Source organism: Mauremys reevesii, linkage group 6 (genome assembly GCF_016161935.1).
Source record: "Mauremys reevesii isolate NIE-2019 linkage group 6, ASM1616193v1, whole genome shotgun sequence".
In the NCBI taxonomy this organism is placed as follows: Eukaryota; Metazoa; Chordata; order Testudines; family Geoemydidae; genus Mauremys; species Mauremys reevesii.
The window spans coordinates 14200126-14224842 of record NC_052628.1 but is presented as its reverse complement, the minus strand read 5'-3'; the positions used below and the strand labels follow the sequence as shown (position 1 = coordinate 14224842).

Genomic DNA, 24717 nt, shown 5'->3' with positions numbered 1-24717 from the left:
TGAACAGGCCAGTGTTCCGAGAGATGTGTGCATCATGCACCTTTCCAGACCAGCCTGCGTTAATGTCCATGAAACACCACGGTGATCCAAAAGCGCCTGGAGAACCATTGAGAAATACCCCTTCCGATTAATGTACTCGGTGGCTAGGTGGTCTGGTGCCAGAATTGGAATGTGCGTGCCATCTATCACCCCTCCGCAGTTAGGGAAACCCATTTGTGCAAAGCCATCCACAATGTCACACATGTAGCCCAGAGTCACAGTCTTTCGGAACAGGATGTGATTAACGGCCTTGCACACTTCCGTTAAGAGTCCAACAGTCGACTTTCCCACTCTGAACTGGTTAGTGACCGATCAGTAGCAGTCTGGAGTAGCCATCTTCCACAGTGCAATCGCCACGCGATTCAACCACAGCGCAGCTCTCAGTCTCGTGTCCTTGTGCCACAGGGCTGGGGCGAGGTGCTGAGCATTTGCAGTACCCACTGATCTCTGAAAAGTCAAGTTGCTTTTATTCAGGAACCAAAATATAGATTTAGGAGCTGAACCTTAATCATGCAAGTTTCAAAATTTGGATCTATGTTCTTAGCATTTTGGTTCACTGGCATTACACTCCGAGCAGTAATACTGTACCAAAGTAACACCTAGTTTAATACACATCCTCTGAATATGTGGCCCTGAAAGAACAAAAAAGATATTTTTCTTTATTGTTCCAAGAGCTGCTCCTTCCTGGAAAAGCTGGAATAAAGAGGTGGAAACACAAATGGTCCATGCTATAAACTTTATAAACTCATTTCTATTTCACTTTCCCAGCAGAAGAGATTTCCCTTACTGACCTTTGAGAGCGGGGTCCAAAGCTTTTCCAGAATTTCACAGCATTAAAAATGACATATTAACATCAGCTGTAAAACACGTTCACTTTCACATTCACCAAGAATAACCTGCTATCTTGAAATCTACTGGAAGTGACATTCCTATGACTATTTATACTCCTGAAATGAGCGCTAGCACTTGTTCATGAATAGAACAGTATGGCAGCACTAGAAATAGTGTAACTTTAAAGACAGCATGAAAATTTCATGAACCAGGATCTTAACTCCAGCTCATTATGAAGTGGTTGGAAATAAATACACCGCATGAAGCCATCATAGGCGATACCAGGCCTTTCTTATCAATCTTATCAACATCCTCAACACAAAGCCCTAGCCAACTCTACAAAAAGGAAATGCATCATTGTAATGTTAGCTTCATGCCACTTGCAAGTGCCTGCTAAACAAAAAGCTTTATTTTGTTTAACATCTACTGCCTGAATAAAACTTTACAGGATGAAATACTAAGAGGAAAGAGTTAAATTATACCGATGAGCAGATGCGGAAGAGAGACATCAAAGAGGTGTAGGTTAGGGAAATAAACTGGGGGGTTTTTGATTGAGGAATTTCCTGAAATGCAGAATTGATAATGTGAAGAGATACAGAAAGTCAGTAGCAGATGGCAAGAGATGCAGAGCAGAAGACTCACACAAAAAGATGCATCGCTATCCATAACTGCTAATTATTAAATGAGAAGTAGAAAATGATTTTGCAGTTCACACACATGAAACTGCAAGGGATATAGGTTCTATTCTTGACTGCCACTGACTTTGTGTGACACTTTGTGGAAATTGCATGATTCCTATGTACCTCAGTTTCCCATTTACTGATATTAACTTACCACAAAATAGTGTTGTAAAGATTAATGACTTCATGTTTATAAGGCACTCAAAATCCGTGGATGGAGGGTGCTATAGAATGAAGAGGTTTTAGACAGGATATTAGGAAAAACTTTTTCACTAGGAGGGTGGTGAAGCACTGGAATGGTGTCAAGTATCAGAGGGGTAGCCGTGTTGGTCTGGATCTGTAAAAGCAGCAAAGAATCCTTATAGACTAACTGACGTTTTGGAGCATGAGCTTTCATGGGTGAGTACCCACTTCGTCGGATGCATGTAGTGGAAATTTCCAGGGGCAGGTATATATATGCAAGCAAGAAGCAGGCTAGAGATAACGAGGTTAGTTCAATCAGGGAGGATGAGGCCCTCTTCTAGCAGCTGAGGTGTGAAAACCAAGGGAGGAGAAACTGGTTCTGTAGTTGGCAAGCCATTCACAGTCTTTGTTTAATCCTGAGCTGATGGTGTAAAATTTGCAGATGAACTGGAGCTCAGCAGTTTCTCTTTGAAGTCTGGTCCTGAAGTTTTTTTGCTGCAGGATGGCCATCTTAAGATCTGCTATTGTGTGGCCAGGGAGGTTGAAGTGTTCTCCTACAGGTTTTTGTATATTGCCATTCCTAATATCTGATTTGTGTCCATTTATCCTTTTCCGTAGAGACTGTCCAGTTTGGCCGATGTACATAGCAGAGGGGCACTGCTGGCGTATATAAAATTGGTGGACGTGCAGGTGAATGAATCGGTGATGGTGTGGCTGATCTGGTTAGGTCCTGTGATGGTGTCGCTGGTGTAGATATGTGGGCAGAGTTGGCATCGAGGTTTGTTGCATGGATTGGTTACTGAGTTAGAGTTACTATGGTGCACTGGAATGGGTTACCTAGGGAGGTGGTGGAATCTCCTTCCTTAGGGGATTTTAAGGTCAAGCTTGACGAAGCCCTGGCTGGGATGATTTCGTTGGGGATTGGTTCTGCTTTGAGCAGGGGGTTGGACTAGATGACCTCCTGAGGTCCTTTCCAACTCTGATATTCTATGATTCTAACAGTGTATTATCTTGCCTTTTTAAAAAAATAATATTTTCAAAAGGGATACATTCAACTTGAAATCTAGTCAATTTAACAAGACAAGTTAAAAATACCTTCAGCTCCTATACCAGCCTGATGGTCTTCCCTGCCAATTTCTGTGGTTTTATAGTGTCCCTGTTATTGTCTGAAAGATGCACACAAACAAAAGAGGGAAACTAACTGGTGGGTAAGGGAAATAGTGAAATTGACTATACATAAAATGCTGGCAAATGCACAAAACAAACACACTAAAAAGGAGGGTTGTTTTCCTTGCAGTCTCTGTTTGGTTATAGTGATAATAGGTATTACCTTTTATTATTAGAGGTAAGACTGTTCATTAAGAAATGTGACTTTTTTTTTTTTTTTTTAATAAGTGGATGGTATCCATGTGAAAGTGTGTTTGGCCTGGTTCAAGGAGTGAGGTAATTATGATTTTTTTTTATCAAACTACAAAATATGGATGCATGTTATCTGTGAATCTTAGGTCTTGTCTACACTATGGGCTAAATTGGCGCCACTGCAATTGATGCAGTGGACATCGATTTAGTAGGGCTGGTGATAAGTGATAAGTTGATGGGAGAGCTTAATTCATCCACCTCAAAGAGAGGCGGAAGCTATGTCGACAGGAGAGTATCTCCCGTTAACGTGTAGACACTGCATTAAGTAGATGTAAGTTACGTCAATGTAAATAGTGTAGTTAGCAGATGTAAATAGCATAACTTAGACTGACTTACATCGCCAGGGTAGATGTTTCATTTTGAAGTTTTACACTATAAAAAGTCTTATAATAATGTGAACAAGTTACTATGCAGAAATACATTACTAAATCCGCTTGAGTGGGTTCTATCCTACAACCTCATTTTCATTCGTGTGTTTAGCACCCTTTTAATTTGTTCAAGTGAAGATGAGAAGTTTCTCTTGACCAGTGGTATTTCACAAGAAAATGTACGGAACAAGTTCTGAAGGGGCTATGCCTTTGTGTGTGTTTGGGGAAAACATCCCCTGACTGAGGACATCAAAACTGGAGAAATAGTTCTTTAAAAAGAGCGACACACTGTAAGATACAGAATGGTTGAAAACATTTTGCTGTCTTTATTTTAATTCCACCCCAAATATTGCCTTTGAAATACCAAAAACTTTCGAGTCACCTATGAATATACTGGAATCAATAGTTTTAGGACTGGAAATGTGAACTCCCACTGCTGGCTGTAACTCAGAAATACAGCATATCTTAACATGTCTATCACATTCTTAGGGCTTCTGTACTGCAGCCAGCATTGATAAATGGTAGGCACCCAGATTAGACAATTTTGGTGTGAGCCCCTCTGGGCAAGGCAAAGCCCTGTGTGTGACAATTCACTCCATATTATTTATGAAAATATGCTTATGATATGACATAACTGAGATAAAGTTTATGCAAGATGGCTTATGTGAGATATCATTGGAAAGGTTCTGATTTACTGCATGCGATTATCCAATTTGTATGTCTGTATCATTTCTGTACCTGAAGTTAGGAATATTAACTATGTATCTGTATTTCAAATGTGTTACTTTAGGTGTCACCCCCAACCAGTGCTTCATGTACAACAATGGAAAAGCCAGACAGGTCTAATGGGCCATTAGCAGAGACAGTGGACTGTGAAAGAGCTTAACCTTCCCGTGGACATTGGAGACAGCCTACGAGCAATGGCTGCCACAGCCCTGTAGAGACATGGGTCTTGTCACCTGAAACATTACCTGGGGCTTCTTGTAACTTTCCACTGTGAGGGAAGGGTGTGTGTGTCAAGGTTGGGAAACAAAGGATTCCAGCCTTATGTAAATCCTATTTAAGGGTGGGGAGGAAGGCAAACAGGAGTCTCTCTCCATGGCCTGTCTGCCCAAGAAGAAAGATTGCAAAAGCCACCTGTAGGGAAGGGGGGGGGGGAGGGAGAAGAGTCCAGACTGAGACAGGGGTCCAGTCTGAAAGGGAATATAACTGGAACTCTGAACCACAGAAACATTGCAACCTGCCTAAAATAGCATTTAGGGTAAGAAATTACATTTTGTAACCTGTTTCTTAAGTATACTGAGCTTAGCGTGCGTACTTTCTTTTATTTGCTCAGGATTCTGCTTTGTTCTGCGTTATCTCTTATATTCACTTAAAATGCACCTTCTGTAGTTAATAAACGTATTGCTTGTTTATAATATAACCCAGTTTCTGTAATTTCTAACTGCAGGGGGGTGGGGGTGGGGAAGAAGTGGTGCATATCTCCCTCCACATTGAGGGAGGGGCGAATTTCATAAAACCTTTGGGTTTGTCCCCCTTAAAGGGAGTGGGCACCAGAGTGCTGGGGTAAGCCCCTGAGGCTGAATCTTTCCAGAGTGGATCTGTCTCTCTCTGCAGCTGGGTGTGGCCCTGACCGTGTGCTTGGCTGGAAGAGGCTTGTGAGCCTAACCCAGCAAGGCTAGGTAAAGGGGCCCAGGCTGGCAGAATAGGCTACTCAGTTAAACCCCAGCACATCAGGTGACACCCCAAAGGGCCCCCACCTATCACACCCTGAAGCTATAGCCATATTTTACTCACAAATACTCTTTAGGAAAGACACCCACACACAGTGCAGCACCCCCGCATACTTGAATGTGTTTAACCAAATCTGTCTGGCTTCAGTTTCTTATTTCTACACCTCCACCCATTTCACCAGCACTGGACGGAAGTATCTTGCTAGGTCAGTTCTGTTGATTATTTCCCATCAATCTAAGACTGTTGACCTAGCTGACCACTATTTCCTTTGGCAGAAGTAAATGGCTGCACATACCTAGCAGAAGGTCGCAACCAACACAAACATAAGCCTTGTGCAGTGTGTAACTGTGTATGGATCAGACCATCGAGTAGCTCTGATGAACACACTACCCCAAACATCAACTTTTAGGTTCTCTAGTTTTCTTCATTTTTGTTACCGGTAGCTAGTAGTCCTAGTAGCAAATGCACTCATAGAATCATAGAATCTCAGGGTTGGAAGGGACCTCAGGAGATCATCTAGTCCAACCCCCTGCTCAAAGCAGGACCAATCCCCACTCACCCATAGCATCACCCTAAGATGACATTACTCTGATGTTCTCTGCTAGTGCCTACACCTTGGAAACGTTCAGAAGCTGAAGTTAATAAATAAGCTCCTGCATTCTGGACTAAGTAGAACTAGAAGCATAGAACAACAACACTCTGAAAGCTGCACTAGCTCCCTGCGGGCTTCTGGGGAGAATTAGACAAGTTCATTTGGACCTTTAAAGCCCTAAATGCTTTGGGACTGGCCCTCTCCCTAAGCCATATTACTGCAGTTGTGATCAGCATAAGAACTAGGGCTGGTGCTTCCATGATAACAGGGAGCTGCCAGAATGGCAAAAAGTCCTTTCCTCCACCTTTCCTTTACTGCCCGAGTCTGGGATTTGTGAACCTTAGACACAGAAGGTGCTCCTTCTGCAGGCATTTGGGAGTGGGATGGGAAGAATTTAAGGGTTGTTAGTTTATTAACTGTGGTATAATGGAGTTAGAGGTGGGAATGGATGGGGAGTTGGCAGTGGATTTTAAATGATTCAGTGTCATTGCTTAAGTGTGCCATTGTGCTGTGGGCACCAGTCTAGTAAGAACCTACAGTGAAACCATCAACTCATTTCACAGAAGGCACTGGCTAAAGTTAGTATTAGCCTGCCACTCTCTAGTTAAACAGTGTTTTGCTCGGAGCAGCAAAGATGCCCAGATGTCTATAATTCAGGCAGGAGGGGGCAGAAAGAGAAGGCAGAGCTGATGCAAACTGTAAAGAAAGGAAAATCGTGTTGGCTCTGTCAGCAGCGTGCATCTTTTCCATATTTAGGGCAGTATGCAGATACAGGTACATTTTCTTCAAACACAACAAACATGGACAATAGGCAAGGACTGAAGTGGAAACAGAATATTGCCACATGCAGAGCAAAAGCAGGGACTGCCAATATAACCATTTGATTCTTGCTGACCATACAAATTATGACTCTCTGTGTCAGATTTCACTCACCCTTATTCAAGAGAAAGAGAGAACGGGATGCCTGGTTTGAAGGCTTTGTTCTTTTAAAAGTAAACACAGGGACCAATCCCAATTCAAACTTTTCCTTAAGTGCAAAAAACTTTGGTTAACTTCTCCAGCCCGATTTTTTTAACTTCCTTGGTTCTCATCAAAATGGAAAGCAGAAGTGTAGAATTCTACAAGAAAACCTGTTCTCATGAGATCTCCAGACCCGATTTGATGACTCCCACTGAGTCCTGAAGCTGTCAAGGGTTCTCTAAGCCCTAACTGCAAATGGTCTTTAAAATTCCCATTTTAAATGATCAAAAAAGAGTAATTCTTTCCTAATCCATGCAGGATTGGATCTTCATAGTGTTGCTTTCAGAATCCACTCCTCTACAGGGACTTTATTATATTTGTATCATGGTGGTACCAAGAGAAACCAAATTAGATTATTCAAACATTACCCCCATTTAACAGAATGGAAAGTAAAGAGATTGTGTCTTGCCCAAATTCATATAAAAAGTTTGCAGCAAAGGCGAGAATTGGTCTCCTCAGTCCCATCCAGTCCCACAAAACAAGGTAGGCGCTGTAGTTAAAACAGAAACCTGCTCCAGCTCAATTGCACATCATTCTCCCTAAAAAAATACAAAACAACATCCGGTATACAAATGCAGATCCACACCCCCTTGGAGTTTTGTATTTCATATTCCAGATCTTGTTCTCCAACGTTAGCAGTGGCTAGAGCAAGCAGAAGCCTACAAATCAGGAGAGGTGGGTTCTGTTCCTGGTAATGCCACTTATGCACAGTGAGATCCTGGGCAACTCATGTAATTTCTCTGGTCCTCAATTTTCTTCTCTGTACCCTGCAGTGTTATCTATCTCTGCAAGGTGTTGTATTAAGGCTCTTTAAAAAACCATGGATGAAAGTGCTACAATTATGAGAAAGGTCCCTGAAGAGGAACAGGGAAGCGAGTGGGATGGCTGTGGGCAACTATATCCAACACCCATTTGCCTGAGATAGTATCAAACCAACCCGAAAAAACAGGGAAAAATAGCTCCCAAACGTGGCTGCTGCTCGGCTCTACTGTGGCTCTGACATGTCCATCAAATCTGCCATTTGGTCCAAATTGGTTGATGGATAATGAAGGAGGCTGACGACTGGTGCCTGCTTGAGTATCATGATCACTGCCGCAGTGGATTCGCTGGCTGTCTGAGAATAAGAATGAGCCCCGTTGTCTCTGTCGGGGCTGTATTTGGATGGCTTCCAGTAAGGGGTTGGTGTAGGAGTCTCCAGTGACCTCGGCAGGGCAATGGAATGGAAAGAGTGGAGTGCTTAGTCCATTGTCTTGTTGAAGAGCTCCATCTCCTCAAATGGGAGGTCCTGGATAGCGTCTTGGACTTCTCTCACCATTCCAAGAGGCCCACCTCATGGCCACTGATCTCGGGGCTGTGCTGGAAGCATCCGGGGCTGCCTGGAAGACTGTTCTGGGGACAATTTGGCCTTTTAAAATGTCTGTTAAATCCTCCCTACTGTCTTGTGGCACTTTCGACAGAAAGGGAGTCATCCTTTCCCAGGTCAGGAAATTGTATTTGTCAAACAACTCCCTGCAGTTGCAAAGAGGCAGACAAGTAAGCTTGCACCTGACGAAGCGTAGTTCTTTAGTAGTTTCATAACTGTAGTATGTATACCCGTAGGCTTGCCCTTAGGCAACCCTTTTGTAAATTTCCATTTCTGCTGGACTGCTTTAATGATCCAGGGTTTGTGTGGGAGAAAAAGCATTTGGAACTTCACAGGAGCATCTGATAACACTTCGCTACCTGTTTAGAAGGGGTTGGACGGTGGCCAAGGTTTCCCAGAGTCCCTCGGGTGGTTCTAGCATGCCCTCATTGCTGGGAAGAACTATCCTGGCTGGGGATGATGCAGTCAAAATATCAAAGCGTCTATTTCTCTTGTATGACTGCTGTTTCGGTATTTAGGTGTGACACTTTCTCAGGTCACCAACAACAATGGTCATCATGTAACCCCTCTACCTCGGTGAGAGAGAGATTTGCTGGTGCTACACTGTGTGACAGCTCCCTGTCTCCCCAGTCTGTTAGCCACTCCAGACAAATTTCTCAGTACTCTGCCACCCCTTATCTTTGCCCCGCAGGCAACACTTGCTGCACCCCAGTTCCTGAGCCCCCTGGAGCCTGCAGCCCCTGTCACTGGACACTCACATAAATTACCAAGATTGCGACCTCCAAAGAGACAGTGCACACACCAGCTTGTTTGATTCAACTGAGAATTCACTCTTTGCTTAACGTTACAGCACTGCGATCTACTTATGATACAACCAAGAGAAGTTTATTAGCAGAGGGTGAGTTTCAATTGATTCTGAGTAAGGATAGTGGAGACAGAATTGGTTACAAACAAAACAAAAGTGTAACATGCTTCTAAGAGACTAAACACAACTTTAGCAAGATAAAATCTTTGTCTCAGACAAGTTTCTCATCCAAGGCAGCCTCTCAGCATCGCCACCCCCAGGCCAGGAACTAGCTTTTCTGGATACAGAAAGCGCTGTCATTTTTGTTCCCTCGGTGATGGATAAACACAATGTCTTTTTGCCTCCTTCTTGTAGTCCAGTACACCTTTGAAACGTATTCCTGCTCTTTGCTCTCTGGAGTGCTGGCGCCATGTTGCTTTTCTCATCCTCTTGTTAATTTGCTTTTCCTATTGACTTCAAATGCAAACGAATGCCCACTGCGTTCGATTTATCTTGTTCACTTTACATCAGAGCTCTTGGCAGGCAGGTAAATCAACATACCTTTGTCTGGGGAAAACTTGTTTATCAACACTTCTTGGTTACATAGTTTAACCATATTTTTAGTATGTATACACAACTTCTTGCATGACACCTGTACATACATCTCCCAATGCTTATGATGACCAGTGTGATATACACTTTTATTTGATACCTTACACAAAACACTGTTTATAGATAAATACTGTGGAAGCAATGCATTAGGTGTAGTGAGTCTGTCAGGCCTGACAGGTGTTGCAGTTACAGAATAGTGAACCCGCTGCCATTTGGCATTAAGGAGGTCTTAGGGTCACACTAGGTCTCTGCGATGCACGGTAGGTGATCCAGAAAAGCTATAAAATAGCCAACTGCCAGGGAGGGGGCTAGTAGAACTGCCTCCCCAGGTGATGACAATGATTCTTTTGGTGGAGACTGGGGATGCTGTTGTTCTGTTACTCCCAGCTCCTGGGTGCCAGTGATGGGTTCTAGTATCAGTGATTTGGGCACAGATGCCTCTGTGGAACCTGCTCTCCTCCTCTTCCTGGACCTACTGGGTGGGGATCTGATGCGGGGCACCTGAGATCCCTCAGTATAGCCAGAGCAGCATGGTCTCTCGGTAGCAGCCAGGTGTGACTGGCTGATCCAATACCACTTGCAGTTCTTTTGCCATGGAGCACTGTGAGAAACATCTCTGGTACTAGCTCTAGGGTTGCCATCAAAAGGCTGGCCCAGGCCAATGGGAGCTGCTGGAAGCAGCGCGGGCCGAGGGACGTACTGGCCGCCGCTTCCAACAGCTCCCATTGGCCTGGAGCAGCGAACCACGGCCACTGGGAGCCACGATCAGCCGAACCTGCGGACACAGCAGGTAAACAAACCGGCCTGGCCCACGAGGGGCTTTCCCCGCACAAACAGCGGAACAAGTTTGGGAACCACTGCTCTGGGATATAGTAATAGGTAAGAGACAGGAGGTAACTGTTCTGTTCTACCCAGCAATGGTGAGGCCTCAACTGGAGTGCAGTGTCCAATACCCGGCACCACATTTTAGGAAACATGTGGTCAAATTGGAGAGGGTCCACAGGAGAGCAACAACAACAACAACAACAACACAACAACAAAAGGTTTAGAAACCATGATCTATCGGAAAAGGTTAAAAACATGGGGTATGTTTAGTCTCGAGAAAAGACGACTATGGGGGACCTGATAGTCTTCAAATATGTTAGGTGTGTTATAAAGAGAACTGTGATCAATTGTTCTGTATGTCCACTGAAGGAAGGACAAGTAGTAATGGGCTTAATCTGCAGCAAGGGAGGTTTAGGGTACATATTAGGAAAAACTTTTCAACTATAAGGATAGCTAAGTACTGCAGTAGGTTACCAAGGAAGGCTGTGGAATTCCTATCATTGGAGGTTTTAAAAAACTGGTTAGACAAACACCTGTCAGTGATGGTCTAGATTTATTTGGTCTTGCCTCAGCACAGGAGGCTGGATTTGATGATTTCTCAAGGTCCCTTCCAGCACTGCATTTCTAGGATTCCATGTCCCTGGAGATGAATCTTGACTGTTCGGTGAGAGTAGATCTTGGTCCCATACTTGGCATGGTGGTCAGCACTGGTCCCTGGGCTGGCTTACTGACCATCACTCCAGTCTTAGAAGCTCTGTCCTTGCAGAAATGTTGCCTCTTCTCTTCCCTGTAGCACAGCATCTCTTGATGTTCGGAGCCATGCTTGGGATCCACTCAGCCCTGCCTCTTGGTCTCCCACTTGTGTTGGGGAGCCAGTGCTGGCTCCATTGATGATAGTTATCAATGCCGAGTCTGTCAGCTGATGCTGAAAACCCAGTGCTGAGGTGGTCGCTGTTGACCTGGCCAGTGCTAATTTTGATTTTGTCTTCTTCCTTGCCTTTCTTTCACTGCTGACCTGCCGGATGTGGTGTCTGTTCAAAGGGGTACTTACTGACGATGTCCCTTTCAGTTCTTTGAAAATGGATGTCTCCTCCAGATCACAGGTGACGCATATCAGTTGCTCAAGTAGATGTAGCTTCTGCCACGCATCCCATGATTTGCCAGTCCTCAAGAAGGCTTTACACACCTAGCACTAATTGGGGATGTGGTTCTCCCCCCAGACGAAATAGGTATTGCTTATGTCCATCAACTGCGGGGGATGAATCCATCACAGGTTGGGCAAGGTTTAAACCCTAAGAGTTTGGAGTCTACCACGGTGGTAAATGCCTCGTCCCATTATACAGCAGGAATAGCCAAATTAAGAAAATAAAGAATAAGCAGGGTGAAGATTAGTGAAGAAAATCTGTTGAAAAAGGATGAGATTGATGCTCTGTAGAAATGGTGGGTGAGACACCATGAGGCTCCATCTCATTGCCACGGGGGTAAATGGGAACTGAGGGAGGGTCATGGCTGTTCTGCCCTTCATGCCCTTGCACAGAAGCATGAGGCAGCTCAGGACACTACCAGGAAAAAGAATCCGATCTCGTGTGCCTCAAGCGAATGCACCCCTACACTGGGATCCACACTGACACATGCTCAAAGAACAATACCTCTTCTTAAATAATTAAATCAATCGGATGCATGCATGAAACCAGGACTCTGAAAAAAACAATGTTAAGCCCTGGATTGTTTACTGTAATCATTTTACGCTCCATGAAGTGTTATCATAAAACCCTGAGATTATCCAACACACCATTATGTATCTATTGAGATTTCTACATAGTACAATATTTTGCAAGTTGTATGCAAACCTTTCAACCAGCAGCAGAGACAGAGAAAAACAACCTGAAAGAGAGTCCTGATGTCAAAGTATATCTGCAACTTGGGCTGAATTTAGTCTAAAGGACAAGAAGCACTACAATCACCAAGGTCACAAAAAAGCTGAATAAAAAGTCTTGTGTTGTACAGTTCTTATGTAATGACAAGGTCACTTTAAGCACAGAGGTGATAACCCAGCCAGCTGTGAAACACACTGGGCTCTTTGCTTCCAGGGGCTCTTGACATTAAAAAAAGCAAACAATGAAAGGAAAGGATTTGATTTTCTTAAATGAAAACCTGTTAACGCCTTTCATGCCACCCCCTCAACTAGGGATAGAATGGGGTGGACTGGGTTTAGGGAAAAATAATAGTCACTGAACAGTAACATTCACCCACACAGTCCTGGAACTGGCTGGAAACTCAACACATCTGGCTGATCAAGCAAAAGGGTCTGTTTTTTCACCTTGTATCACATTAATTCTGCTACCATTTTATGGGTGTAATTTCATAGAGCCCACAAATGTTTATAAAGGTACATTTTCTATGTGTCACAGAATGGCTCACTTGATAATTACCTGTTCTGTTCATTCCCTCTGGGCACCTGGCACTGGCCACTGTCGGAAGACAGGATACTGGGCTAGATGGACCTTTGGTCTGACCCTGTGTGGCCATTCTTATGTTCAGGATAGTTTAAAGATATGTTCTTTAAACTCTCATTAGTGTTAGCAAAATGACTTTAAACTGGGCATCCTCTTGCACAACACATCTGTGCCAGCGAGTCTTCTAGTCATTCCTGCTCCTTTCATTGATAAGGTTTTACATCTGCTAGCCATACAGAGTTTATGCCCCTCTGGAAGAGCAAGCTGGATTCTACTGTACATTATGAACCATAAAATTATCAGCTAAGTTCTCATCATGGAATCTTTTACCCTGGATGGTGATTTAGCAGGCAATAAGAATACAACTTGATGTACAGATCTCAGGCTAAGTGTCCCTACTGGCAATTAGAAAAAAAAAATCTCTTGGCTTGAAAATTGATCAGATTCAATATGGAAATTTGCTGATAAGATGCTAAACATGGAACATCACAAATTATTCCTATTAATACACTTTAAAATGAACACTAATGCTGGAGCCAGGAGAAGGAGGGTCAGTGGGTTAGATCCATGCAAACAAACCTATTTGAATTTGTCACAGTAAATCCTTAGGTCATAGGTTTTGGCTCACTGGAGTGCTAGAGCGAGGAGCAGATTGCCTTCTTCCTCACAGAAAGATCATAATATTCTTATGCCTTCTAGTGTGTTCTTTTCATTCAACTGTTCATTGAAAGACATACATGTTTGCTGCCTCCCAGTATAGCTTCTTCTAGCCTGTTCATTGCTCTAGACACATCTCCATTTGTGACCACTAGGCATCTGTCCGCCTTATTGTTCCAGGCTACCTTTCATTACACTACGAACATGTGATCTGCCATACCAAGATGGATCAGTAGTTCCTCAAATCCAGTACTGCCGCTGGCAGTAGCCTACACCTGATACTTAGAAGGAAGGGAGCAAAAAATGTAATGCCAATGCGCCTGGCCAACTGTGCAGTACTACACGGGTATAGGGAAGGAAGATTCATTCCTGATCCCTGCTACAGCCAGCTTAGCCCTGGAATATTCGAAATTATTACTCCTATGTTCCCTAGAGCACAATAAATGTGATTACTGGTTACAAAATGATGCAGCCTCTTCATAAATCTGTCTCAGTGTCCTCCTGTGGCAGCATAACAAACAGAGTAAATATCTGATGTGTGAAGAAGCATTTCCTTTTCATAGTTTTAATAATTTTATTGGGCGACCACCATGACCTTGCATTAGCAGACAGTGAAAAAAGAGAAACCTGTTTTCACTATGCATTGTCATCATCCTACAATCCCTCAAGTAAGTCTCCGCTTTCCACCACCCAGGCCTCGTGCTCCTCCTCTGCGCCTTTCTAGGAGGTCTGCATCTAACTTTCTCCACTAACCGTTCCAGCTCAGCCGTGTCTTCCCTTTGTTTTCCACAAACACAGCTCAACTTTTGCTTAAGTCCCCTCCCCTGCAGCTGCCCAGTACTTACTAATTTTTGCCTCTACAGCATTATGGTGCGACTGGCGCTTCCTGTAATATTTATTGTACAGTAAATTGATCTAGTGCCCATGATGGTATTTCAAAAGGAAACAGTTCAGGAGTAATGTCCCCCGCGGTGCTGCTATTGAGAATACTTTACAAAGGGAGTTTGCCACAAGAGGAAAAGCAGTGTAATCATTTGAGCTAATCATTGCAGGCAGTTTAGTGTCCCCAAGGGTCTGTAAAAGTCTGAAATAGAAATATGTTAGTGCTCCTACTCTCTTCACCAGAACTGATGAAGGATCTCAGACATTCACAGCTGACTCAAAGCCCACTGATTTCAAGGGGCTTTGGATCAGGACCAGTCACTTGTGTGTGAATTCTGGTCAGGCTCTGCAGATGCTAATCAGAACACGGTCTATAATGATTATTTAACCGGGCTTTGTACTTTTGGAACAGAGTTGCATGGCTGTCCATAGTACACGTACACACACACACACACGCCTTTCTTCACCCCAAACAACCCTGCTACCAAAGAGGACACAAAGAAAGTGGGTCAGCAGCAGCTTACAAATCACTCGTGTTTCAGAATGAGGAAACACTTTCTGACAGCCACCTGGGGCTCTTGAGGGAAAGGGGATGGTTTTTCCCCCCCAAGGTCTGATTTTTATTTTTAATTAAATTCGCACAGGTTTAACTTGATCATTTAAGTGTCAAGCCAAGTTAGCCACAGGAAACACATTGGGACGGTATAAGGGAAAAGTTAGGAAGTTAGGGACATTTCAGTAATTCAGTTATCAAAAAGCAATTGTTATTCAGGATGGCTACTTTAGGCACTGAAAAGCTACAGGGAAATTAAAAAAAAAAATCACATCACTCCCACTCCTTACTGAAATACCAGAGTCATTAGAAACTATAGGATTTTCTGATCATCCAGAGGCTGCTATTTGAGATCCTTATGGCAGCACTGTTTGGCCACTCTGGTATCTGTTGTATTCCCGTCTAAACTGCATCTTTGCCACTTCTAAGTGAACATTTGGCTAAGACATAAAAATGCAGGGCATACATGACAAGATGGATGAATCTTGTGCATGAAGCCTGGCAACCAGCATGTAAAGTCCTGCTCCAGAGAGCTAGATCTGTCCTCTGCAGCTACTGCTAGGACTGCACCAGCCACTTGAATCTCTGGCTGCCTTGATACCCAGAGGGGCTAAATGGACAGCAGGAATGTCTGGAAAGGATTGTTAACCAACAGAGCTACTTAGCATTCTGCAGCTTGTTTCCAAGGAATACAGTGGAAAGAGAACATTAATGAGCATCAGATGAAGAGCAAAGAGCTCAAAGCTTTTATTTAGAAAAGCAGCAGAAGCCTTTTGGGAAGAGGTGATTAGTTGCTTTCCAGTTAAACAGAGTTACTTTCGTGTCAGATCTTTAAAGCCCATTTCTTTTTCAAAAAGTGGTGCCTGCGTCTATACAATTACCATGAGTGAGGGAGACAGTTGTCCTCACACCTGCAGCTTCTCATTTGCTGCAGAGTTTCTGAACCTCCTAGTCAATGCAGAGGCTGTAATGATATCGCATTCTTCTGCCATCAAATAAAAACAAAGCACTGCCAGTTTTGGAGGAGATAGATCCTAGCTTAAAGAACTCTAAACAATTGTCCCACAATGCCCATCAGCTCCATTCTCCTTTCACCAGAGGAAAGGCAAAGCACAAGTCTGTCAGTCTCCTTTTAAGTGTATGAAGCCCACCAGCAGTAATGGATAATGGCATTCAGGTCTATCTACATTACTTACATGACATCCATTACTGGGGTACCTGAGCACCTCACGGTCTTTGATGTAACGTGCTGCTGCTTGGTGCTGTCCAACTCCATTTCTCCCCATTTTACAGATGGGGAACTGAGGCAAAGAGAAATTAAGTGACTCGACCAAGGCCACACAGGAAGTCTGTGGCAGAACAGGGAACTGAACCAAGGTCTTTCAACTCCTATGCGAGTGCCCTAACTGCTGGACCATCCTTCTTAGCAAAGATGTCTGCTAAGGCTTCTATGTGCAGCACAAAATCCTGGCCAACCAATGTGCCCAGATGGATTACATTAAATGGGAGTTCTTACTCAGCAATACAGGAGTATTTCTTTCACTATAACTTAAAAAAAAATTAATTAGATGCCAAAACAAAAAGCACAATCTCTCTGTTAAACAGAATCTGTCCTGAAGAACCATTTTCCTCCACTTAATTTCATCATCCCAAATAAAAGCTGTCCATTATTATTCAAACAGACGGCAAGGAGGATGGACATCCAGAAATATTTCAAACCCTGACAGATGCCACTGTGGATTTTACAACTAGAAGCACTAGAACAAATAGCTAAAATCAATTTACTGAGAAGCCCCCAAAATAACTGGTGGGGTACCTGGCAGAGCTAATGAATACAAGAAAACACTCATTATTTAAAAACTCCCCAGTACTCTTCATGGTTCATCATTAAAAATGTGCTCCTACTCAGCTGGTCCAGTGACATACAATTAGTGCAGCGCTTCATTAACCCAGTAGACCAAGTACACCTCTACCCCAATATAATGGTGTCCTTGGGAGCCAAAAAATCTTATCGCGTTATAGGTGAAACTGTGTTATATTGAACTTGCTTTAATCCACCGGAGTGCGCAGCCCCCCCAGTCACCCCCGGAGCACTGCTTTACCGCGTTATATCCAAATTTGTGTTATATTGGGTGGCGTTATATCGAGGTAGCAGTGTATCCGCCATCAACTCTGTTGCCTTAGCCCAGCCCCTACTGTGAGGGAAACCACTGAGAAAAGATAGACCATTCTCCTCCATGAAATCAATGCTATCCCCACCGTGCCCCCACTTGTTCAGTTCCACAGAGATGCAAGTGGTAGTTCCCTGAGAAGCTCTTCTGTAGAGAAGATGCTGGGAGGGCAGACTACAAGGGGGAGAGATGGTGGGAAAGTAGGAAGGATTTCAACTTTGATAGACTTTTAACCATCTTTTGTAGTGGGCAAATCTGACAGGGTGATCTCCGGAGCGCCGGCAGCCTTTTTGGCGCATTCACCTGCTGACTAATTTATTTTTAAATAGATGAATAAAATAAACTCATCGCTAGTCTTTAAATTGTCGCCATCATCATGATATGGGTAGACAACTAGAGATGCTGTTTGGGGTGATCCAAGTTTCCTGCAAGGCTAGGCTAAGAGGGGCGGCACAAACTACTGAACGTCAGCCTCACATACATTTGTTTGGTTGTCCCTGCTCTGCTGCCCCACAATGCATTATGCAACCAAAGAAACACTTCTGCTGACTTGCAATTGGTTGGTTTGTTTCTTAAATAACAAACGGTGCCTTCAAAGATTTTTTGAAAAATATTGGGCCAAATTCATGGCCCAAGTCCCCAGCGACACCAAGTCAGCCTAAAATCTCTGCCCCATGAGAGGGCTTTGAACTGCTGGGGAGAGCAGAGACTAGGGCACCTGACAGATGTGCCGATTTGGCCTGTCTTTCCAGGTGGCCTCCATCCTCTGGACCCCCAGATGCAGTTTAATGCTGTCCCATCCTTGTGAAGGCAGTTGCAGTACTACCATCCGCCCTGCTCCGAGGGCAAACCCCTCCTCATGTACAGTTGCCTCTGAGGATGCAAAACTGCATCCCCCAGGCAAGTCATGTCTAGCATGTAATAACCATTCCAGTTTATCATTTGGGATATCAAATCACATTTAAGAGTGCAATTCCCGCTTCCATTGAAATCAATGGCAGAACGTTCTCCCCTTGCATACTCTTCCATTGACATGACAGCTTTGTGAAACTAAAACCAGAGAGGAAAAAAGGCAATAAAAATGGTACCTAAGAAAAGTTTCCCCATCTGTAAAATGGGAAGAACAATACTTCCCTCCTACTCTTATCTGTCACTTCTATTTAGATTGTAAGCTCTTTGGGGCCGGGACTGTCATTCACAGTTTGTTCCTCCAACATGTAGCACAGCAGAACCCTCTGACTTGGCTAATGCCTCTAGATGTTACCACAACATAGATCTATATTATGTAGCAACACGATCACTACCCATGTTAAAAGAACATTCTTTAGGTCACAAAGTCAATGCCAGTTCTAAGGTTGCCTGCGCAACCTTAATCCTGCTCCCCTGTGCATCCATCCTGTTCATGGAAAGAGGCAGGATTCTGTGGAAAAAACAGTGTGAGACCACGTTATTAAAGACTGTGACGGATGCACAAGGGGGAGAGACAATTTTTCTCCTGCTGCTGATAGCTCATCTCAACTGATTGGACTCTTACAGTTGGTATGGCTACTCTCACCTTTTCATGTTCTCTGTATGTATAAATATTTCTGTCTGTGTGTTCCATTCTATACATCCGAAGAAGTGAGCTGTAGCCCACGAAAGCTTATGCTGAAATAAATGTTAGTCTCTAAGGTGCCACAAATACTCCTGTTCTTTTTGCGGACACAGACTAACAGGCTGCTACTCTGAAACCATAAATATGGCGTTTCCCAACTTTTGAAAAAATTGAGAAAGCAGAGGGAAAAGTATTTTCACCTTTTGCCACCATTTTTCTCTGGAGAAACAAAAGGGAGAAAGTTATACTTTTAAAAAGTGGGAGAAAGAGGGCTTTTTCCAAAAATGTCAACATTTTGAAAATTCTGTTCCACATGGAGTTGACAAAAAATGCATTTTTCTATGAAAATAAGTGTATTTGTTATCAACCTCCTCCCCATTTTTTGACAATGTTTTTGACAAGTTGTAATGTCCAGTTACTAGTCTGGTACACTGACAATATTTTCTTAAAGAATGCAAGAGAAAGAAAATGATATTTTTTAAACAGGTTGTAACTCAGCCAAACCTGGATGATACTTCCTGGGACAAAAAAAAAAAAAAAAAAAAGAGTGATATTGCTAGTCCTAGGGCTTTGTCTCTGCCAAATTTCATGGCTGCGATTAATGGAGGAGTACGAGCTTCTCAAAAAAAGGCTGCAAGAATCTTTTATAATAGTGTTAGACAAAGTCTATATATGGGTTGCTATCAGCTCCCCCTATAAAAAAACAACCTTGAAGGCTAAAAATATCCTGCATAGTGGGGCCAGGAGAATCCTTGGATTTGTGAAATAAACATTCATCCATTGTGTCCAGAGTGCAAAACTGGACTTAGAATTCCAAGAACAAGTTTGATAACTTCCTCCTAATGGTCATTTATCAACATGACAGAAAACCCCCACCACATAATTTGTCATCTTTGCTCAAGCAAGGCAGGCAGCAGACAGGAACAGCAGGCAGCATGCCAGTCAGAGGGGAGGGAAGTTGCACAGCACCTGCATGCAATATGCCTGGCTCTGGCAGGTGCTATTCACTTTCAAGAGGACTGAAATTCACACAGATAAGAGCAGAATTTAAACCAGACAACCAAAAAACAAAGCAGCTCATGCCAGGGTTGTGGGTCCATGCTCATTTCTAACAGAATCTTTTTCCCACGTTTCCTCTTACATGTGCCAATTCCCAAAGCCACCACTGTCCAGGGCCAGATGAACACAGGGGCTTTAGGGGCTGCAGCCCTGGGCCCCAGGCTAAGGGGGGCCCCAGGCTAAGGGAGGCCCCAGCGCAGCAGGGCTCAGTCAGGCTGCCTGCATGTCATGGCCCCACACCGCTCCCAGAGACGGCCGGCTGCTGGCATGTCACTGTGGGCCCTACAGGAAGGAGGGGAGGGGGCAGCTCCGCACGCTGCCCCTGCCCCCAGCAATGTCTCAGCAGCTCCCATTGGTCGCTTGCAGCCTTGGCAGCGCACGGAGACACGCAGAGACGTGCCGGCAGCGGGCCACTTCCAGGAGCGGCGTGGGGCCACGGCATGCAGGCAGGCAGCCTGCCTGAGCCTGCTGCGCTGCCGGCCAGGAGCCACTTGTGATACGTGACTCCCGGCCGGAGCCTGCACATCACCCCCCCTCTCGGGGCATCATAAGCAGCATTAAAATGACGGGCAGCAAAGCCTTTCATTATATTCTGCGATACACTGTGAAATGAGAAGGTTCCAGAGTGTATAGGCTATTTATATGAAGCAGCTGATAGCACCAGTCTAGCCATGTAGTGGGAGAGGGTTGCCGGCCAGCCATCAAAGTCTGGAGGATTCTCCAAGGTCTCTCAGTCTAAAGAGTTTGCTGAAAGATGTTTGGTGGGAGAATCGATTCAGTTTCACTTGTTCCCCGCCCTCCGTTTGACCGTGTTGCTTCTGCGCTCATGACTAATTTCTGCATAAACTCCGGTAGGGGGCAAACCTATTGAAGACAGTCGTCCCCTTCAGGGGGGCCCCATGGACTGCAGTAGGTCCATTCAGACCGCAAGCAGGTCTCAAAGAGAGCAGTTAGCGAAATACTCCAGATCAAAAGGGGAACACGACAGGCCCAGGTAACAAAATAACACAAGGATGCTCTGATATCTAGTTATCTATGGCTGGGACTATGACCAGGCATAAGCCAGGCATATTGGGACTATGACCAATAAGACAGGCATATTGCATGCAGTGCTATGCAACTTGTCCTTCAGGAGCCGGCACAAAAAACTGCTCTCCCTCCCAGTCTCCTCTCCACTCAGCGTTCTCTCTTTTAGCCACCCCTCCAGGCCTCACAGCTCTTGCAGGTGAAGCGAAGTGGGGATGACAGAGGCCACGGCAGCTCATTAACCCTTCCCTGGCTAGTGTGGAGTTTGTACTGACATCACATCCTCTTAGGTCAGGAGTGGGCAAACTTTTTGGCCTGAGGGCCACATCTGGGTGGGGAAATTGCATGCAGGGCCATGAATGTAGGGCTGGGGCAGGGGGTTGGGGTGCGGGAGGGAGTGCGGTGTGCGGGAAGGGGCTCAGGGCGAGGGGTTGGGGGCTCAGGACAGGGGGTTGGGGTGCAGAGTGTGGGAGGGGGCTCACGGTAAGGGGGCTGGGGTCCAGGAGGGGGTGCAGAGTGCAGGAGGGGGCTCAGGGTAGGGGGTTGGGGGGCTCAGCCTCCCTGCCTGACCTGGCCCCGCACAGCCCACACCTCCATCCCAACCCCCCGGCCCAAGGTTGGAACCCCCTCCCACAACCTAACTCCCTCTCAAAGCCTGAACCCCCACCCCGAACCCACTGCCCCAACCCAGAGCCCCCTCCTGCATCCTGAACCCCTCATTTCTCGCCCCACCCTGGAGCCTAGGGGAAGCCCCAAACCTCCGTGCCCCGCCCCCACACGGGGCTGTGTGTGGCCCACGACTGATTTTTTCTGTGGGTCAATGGCCCCCCAACAGCTGTAAGTACAGGTCACAGAAATATCACCATTTCAAAGGCTTCCTTAACAGGGATGACTTGCAGTAATGCTAAATGTTTCCCACCCAGAGAGAAGAGTCCTGAGCTGCGAGAAGCCTTCACAAAGATACACACACACACACACACACAGGGCTCTCACACAAGTTTTACACAGACATAGCCTCATTGATTTTAGCAGAGTTACCCCTGATTTACATAAGTGTAACAGAAGGAAAATCAGGCCCACATTCTGATTCAAAGAGGCCCATTTTATTTCAGTTCCACTCACAAGGCCCTACGTTTTGGGTATTTACTAACTTTCTCCAAAAAATTCCCAGGTTTTGAAAAAGCCAATATTCGGGTTTGACCAATTTTAACTTGGATTGTGGCTTTTTTGGGACTGCTCACTGTGAGTACCAGGCACCCTCCACCTCCACTCCTGCCTTTCATATTCACAAATCACTTTGGAAAATCCAGGCCCAGGTTTCTACCATATAACAAGATTAACTCAGTAGCTTCGTACAGCAAGTGTCCTTCATGATATGATACACAGGATATGACCATCCTCAGTTATTCAAACCTTTGTCACCTCTTGGCTTCATTACAGCAATGAGATACACCTGGGCACAAAACCTTCAGCACACAGGAAATAGTACAGAACGGTGCAGCACGTCTCCTCAGCAACACAGGCTACAGTGAGCACATCACACCTGTCCTCCGCTCTCTATGCTGGCTTTCCATATACTTTCTAAGCAAGTTCAAGGTCTTGGTCTTTATCTTCAAAGCGCTCTACAGCCTGGGTCCAGGATACCTAAAAGACTCTCTCTAAAGCTCCAGGATGAAGACCACGACTGACAACTTCCCTCCTCTGCCCCAGTGGAACTCTCAACAATAAGAGTAAAGCTGGTTTGTGCAGGAGACAGAACTTTCCCCAGGCCTGGGCTGAGACTGTGGAATGAACTCCGCCAGGTTCTAAGGACCATCACAAACCTAACCCCTTTCCGTTTCAAGCACAAGGCACATTTCTTTGACCTTGCCTTCTCTAACAGTGCACACGCTTCTCCCTGTGGGAGAACAAACAACATGTGACAGATGTGTAGCCACGTTGTTAAATGGGCTGCCGGAAGGTGCTCTGGTACTACAATAAAGAGGTCAGTACAAACACGTATACTGAATAGAACAGAACCAAAAAAACCCCAGGAATTGAAAATACTACTTGTGTGTGCAACATGAACAAGTTAAGATGAACGCCTGTATATCCTGATTGGTTTTTAGTAACTGTGCAAACTAATTATTTATTAATTTTAATTATTTATTATTAAATGTAATTTATTATTTTAAATCTATATAAATAAAATTAAATAATGATGCCTATCCAAGGCTCTAGGTGCTCTAGTATTATGATACAATAAGTACAATTACATTAAATCTCAGCAGCTTTAAAATGACTGGCTCCACAGGCTAGCCAGCTAGCCACCTATTCCCCTTTGGTTATGTCTATACTGCAGTTGTACTCCCAGGGCTCGGGCTGTGGGGCTGTAAAGTTGCGGTGTAGGTGTTTAGGCCTGGAGCCTGAACTCTGGGACGCCACAAGCGGGGGGAAAATCCCAGAGCCCCGACCCTAAACTTCTACCTCACAATTTTACAGCCCCAAAGCCTGCAAGCCTCAGTCAACTGTCATGGGCCAGCTGTGGGTGTTTAACTGCAGCACAGACATGCCCTTCATTATCTAGGGAGCCCACTCTCAGCCCTCTCCAAAAATCCTCTCAAACAGATTCTTTTGCCGTGTGCCCAGAAAGACACCAAATTCAGACTCTCTCAGACCAAGCGGGAGACAAGTTCTGCAGTCTCAACACCCTCACAGAGAACATCCCACCAGTCACCTCCTCTCTTTCATAAAAAGGGGGATCCAGCTCGGTAGACCAGCTGACTGCAACTGAGACAGCATGGTACAGGGAGGGGGCAGTCTGTCAGGTCCGGGTGGTCCCAGGCCATCTAGGGATTTATTAGGCCATAACCAACACCTTAAACTCCACCCAGAAACCAGTGGGAAGTCAATGCAGACCATGGAGCCCTGGTACCATAATGTAGTATTTTGCATTTCATAAATATTTCAGATAAACACAATATCATTGAAAAAACATTCAAAGAGGTAGGGAGAGGAGATGCAGGATGAGTAACAGAAGGTCAAAGACGCTTTGGACAGGTCTCTCCTACCTCCGGTCGTTTCTCCTCCTTCTGAATAGTTTTTTGGTGTGTGCAATTTCAGCTTCATGTGGCAATGGATGATAACCCTGGTTAAAAGAGGGGAAAAAAGGCGATTGTGAATTCTGAGATCTATGAGGCAGTGATGTTTAAATAGTTGGTACTGGGTATTAGTCCCACTGTGTGGATGTGGGTAAATTACATGTTGTTCCTTAGAGAGACAAGGTGGGTGAAGTAGAAGACGAGCTCTGTGTGGCTCGATAGCTTGTCTCTCTCACCAACAGAAACTGGTCCAGTATAAGATATTACCTCACCCACCTTGTCTCTCTAATATCCTGGGACCAACACGGCTACAGCTACGCTGCATGCATTGCTCCTTGTCTGTCCTACACACTATGAAAATTGGTAGCACAGATTAAACATTATACATGCATCTCTCCCTCAGCTTGCAAGATCTGTAAAACAGGCATCATGACAACTACCTCAGGGCAGTTCTGAGGGTCAGTTAATCTGAAGCCATCTAGAACTCTCAGATGAATGGTGTTATACAACGTAAACAAAGGATTACTATTAACAGCACCCGATATCTGATTTACAGGGAATTCAGGCACTCATGCCACTGAAATGTCATTTGTACCACTCTGATAAGGATGCTGCTTTATTTCCATTACAAACCATCCACACTTTTTTTTTTTAAACTCAGCAGTAAAAATTTACATTTGTTTGGAAAGATAAGGACCAAAATTTAGCGGACAGAGCATTGAAGTGGGAGTCAGCAGGAATGTCACATCGTGTGCAGCTTCATGTCCACCTCCCATCCCCACAACTTCA

The 24717-nt window shown here is 44.7% G+C and overlaps 1 protein-coding gene across 14 annotated transcripts in view; it reads right to left on the bottom strand.

Annotated features, from left to right (window-relative positions):
* Positions 1–24717, bottom strand: part of CTIF (cap binding complex dependent translation initiation factor) — a 316149-nt gene that overhangs the window by 115339 nt on the left and 176093 nt on the right. For all 14 annotated transcript variants that reach the window (XM_039544403.1, XM_039544404.1, XM_039544408.1 and 11 more), the window contains one exon: positions 23899–23975. In XM_039544403.1, the coding sequence (XP_039400337.1) occupies positions 23899–23975 (77 nt within the window). The remainder of the gene's footprint in view (positions 1–23898; positions 23976–24717) is intronic.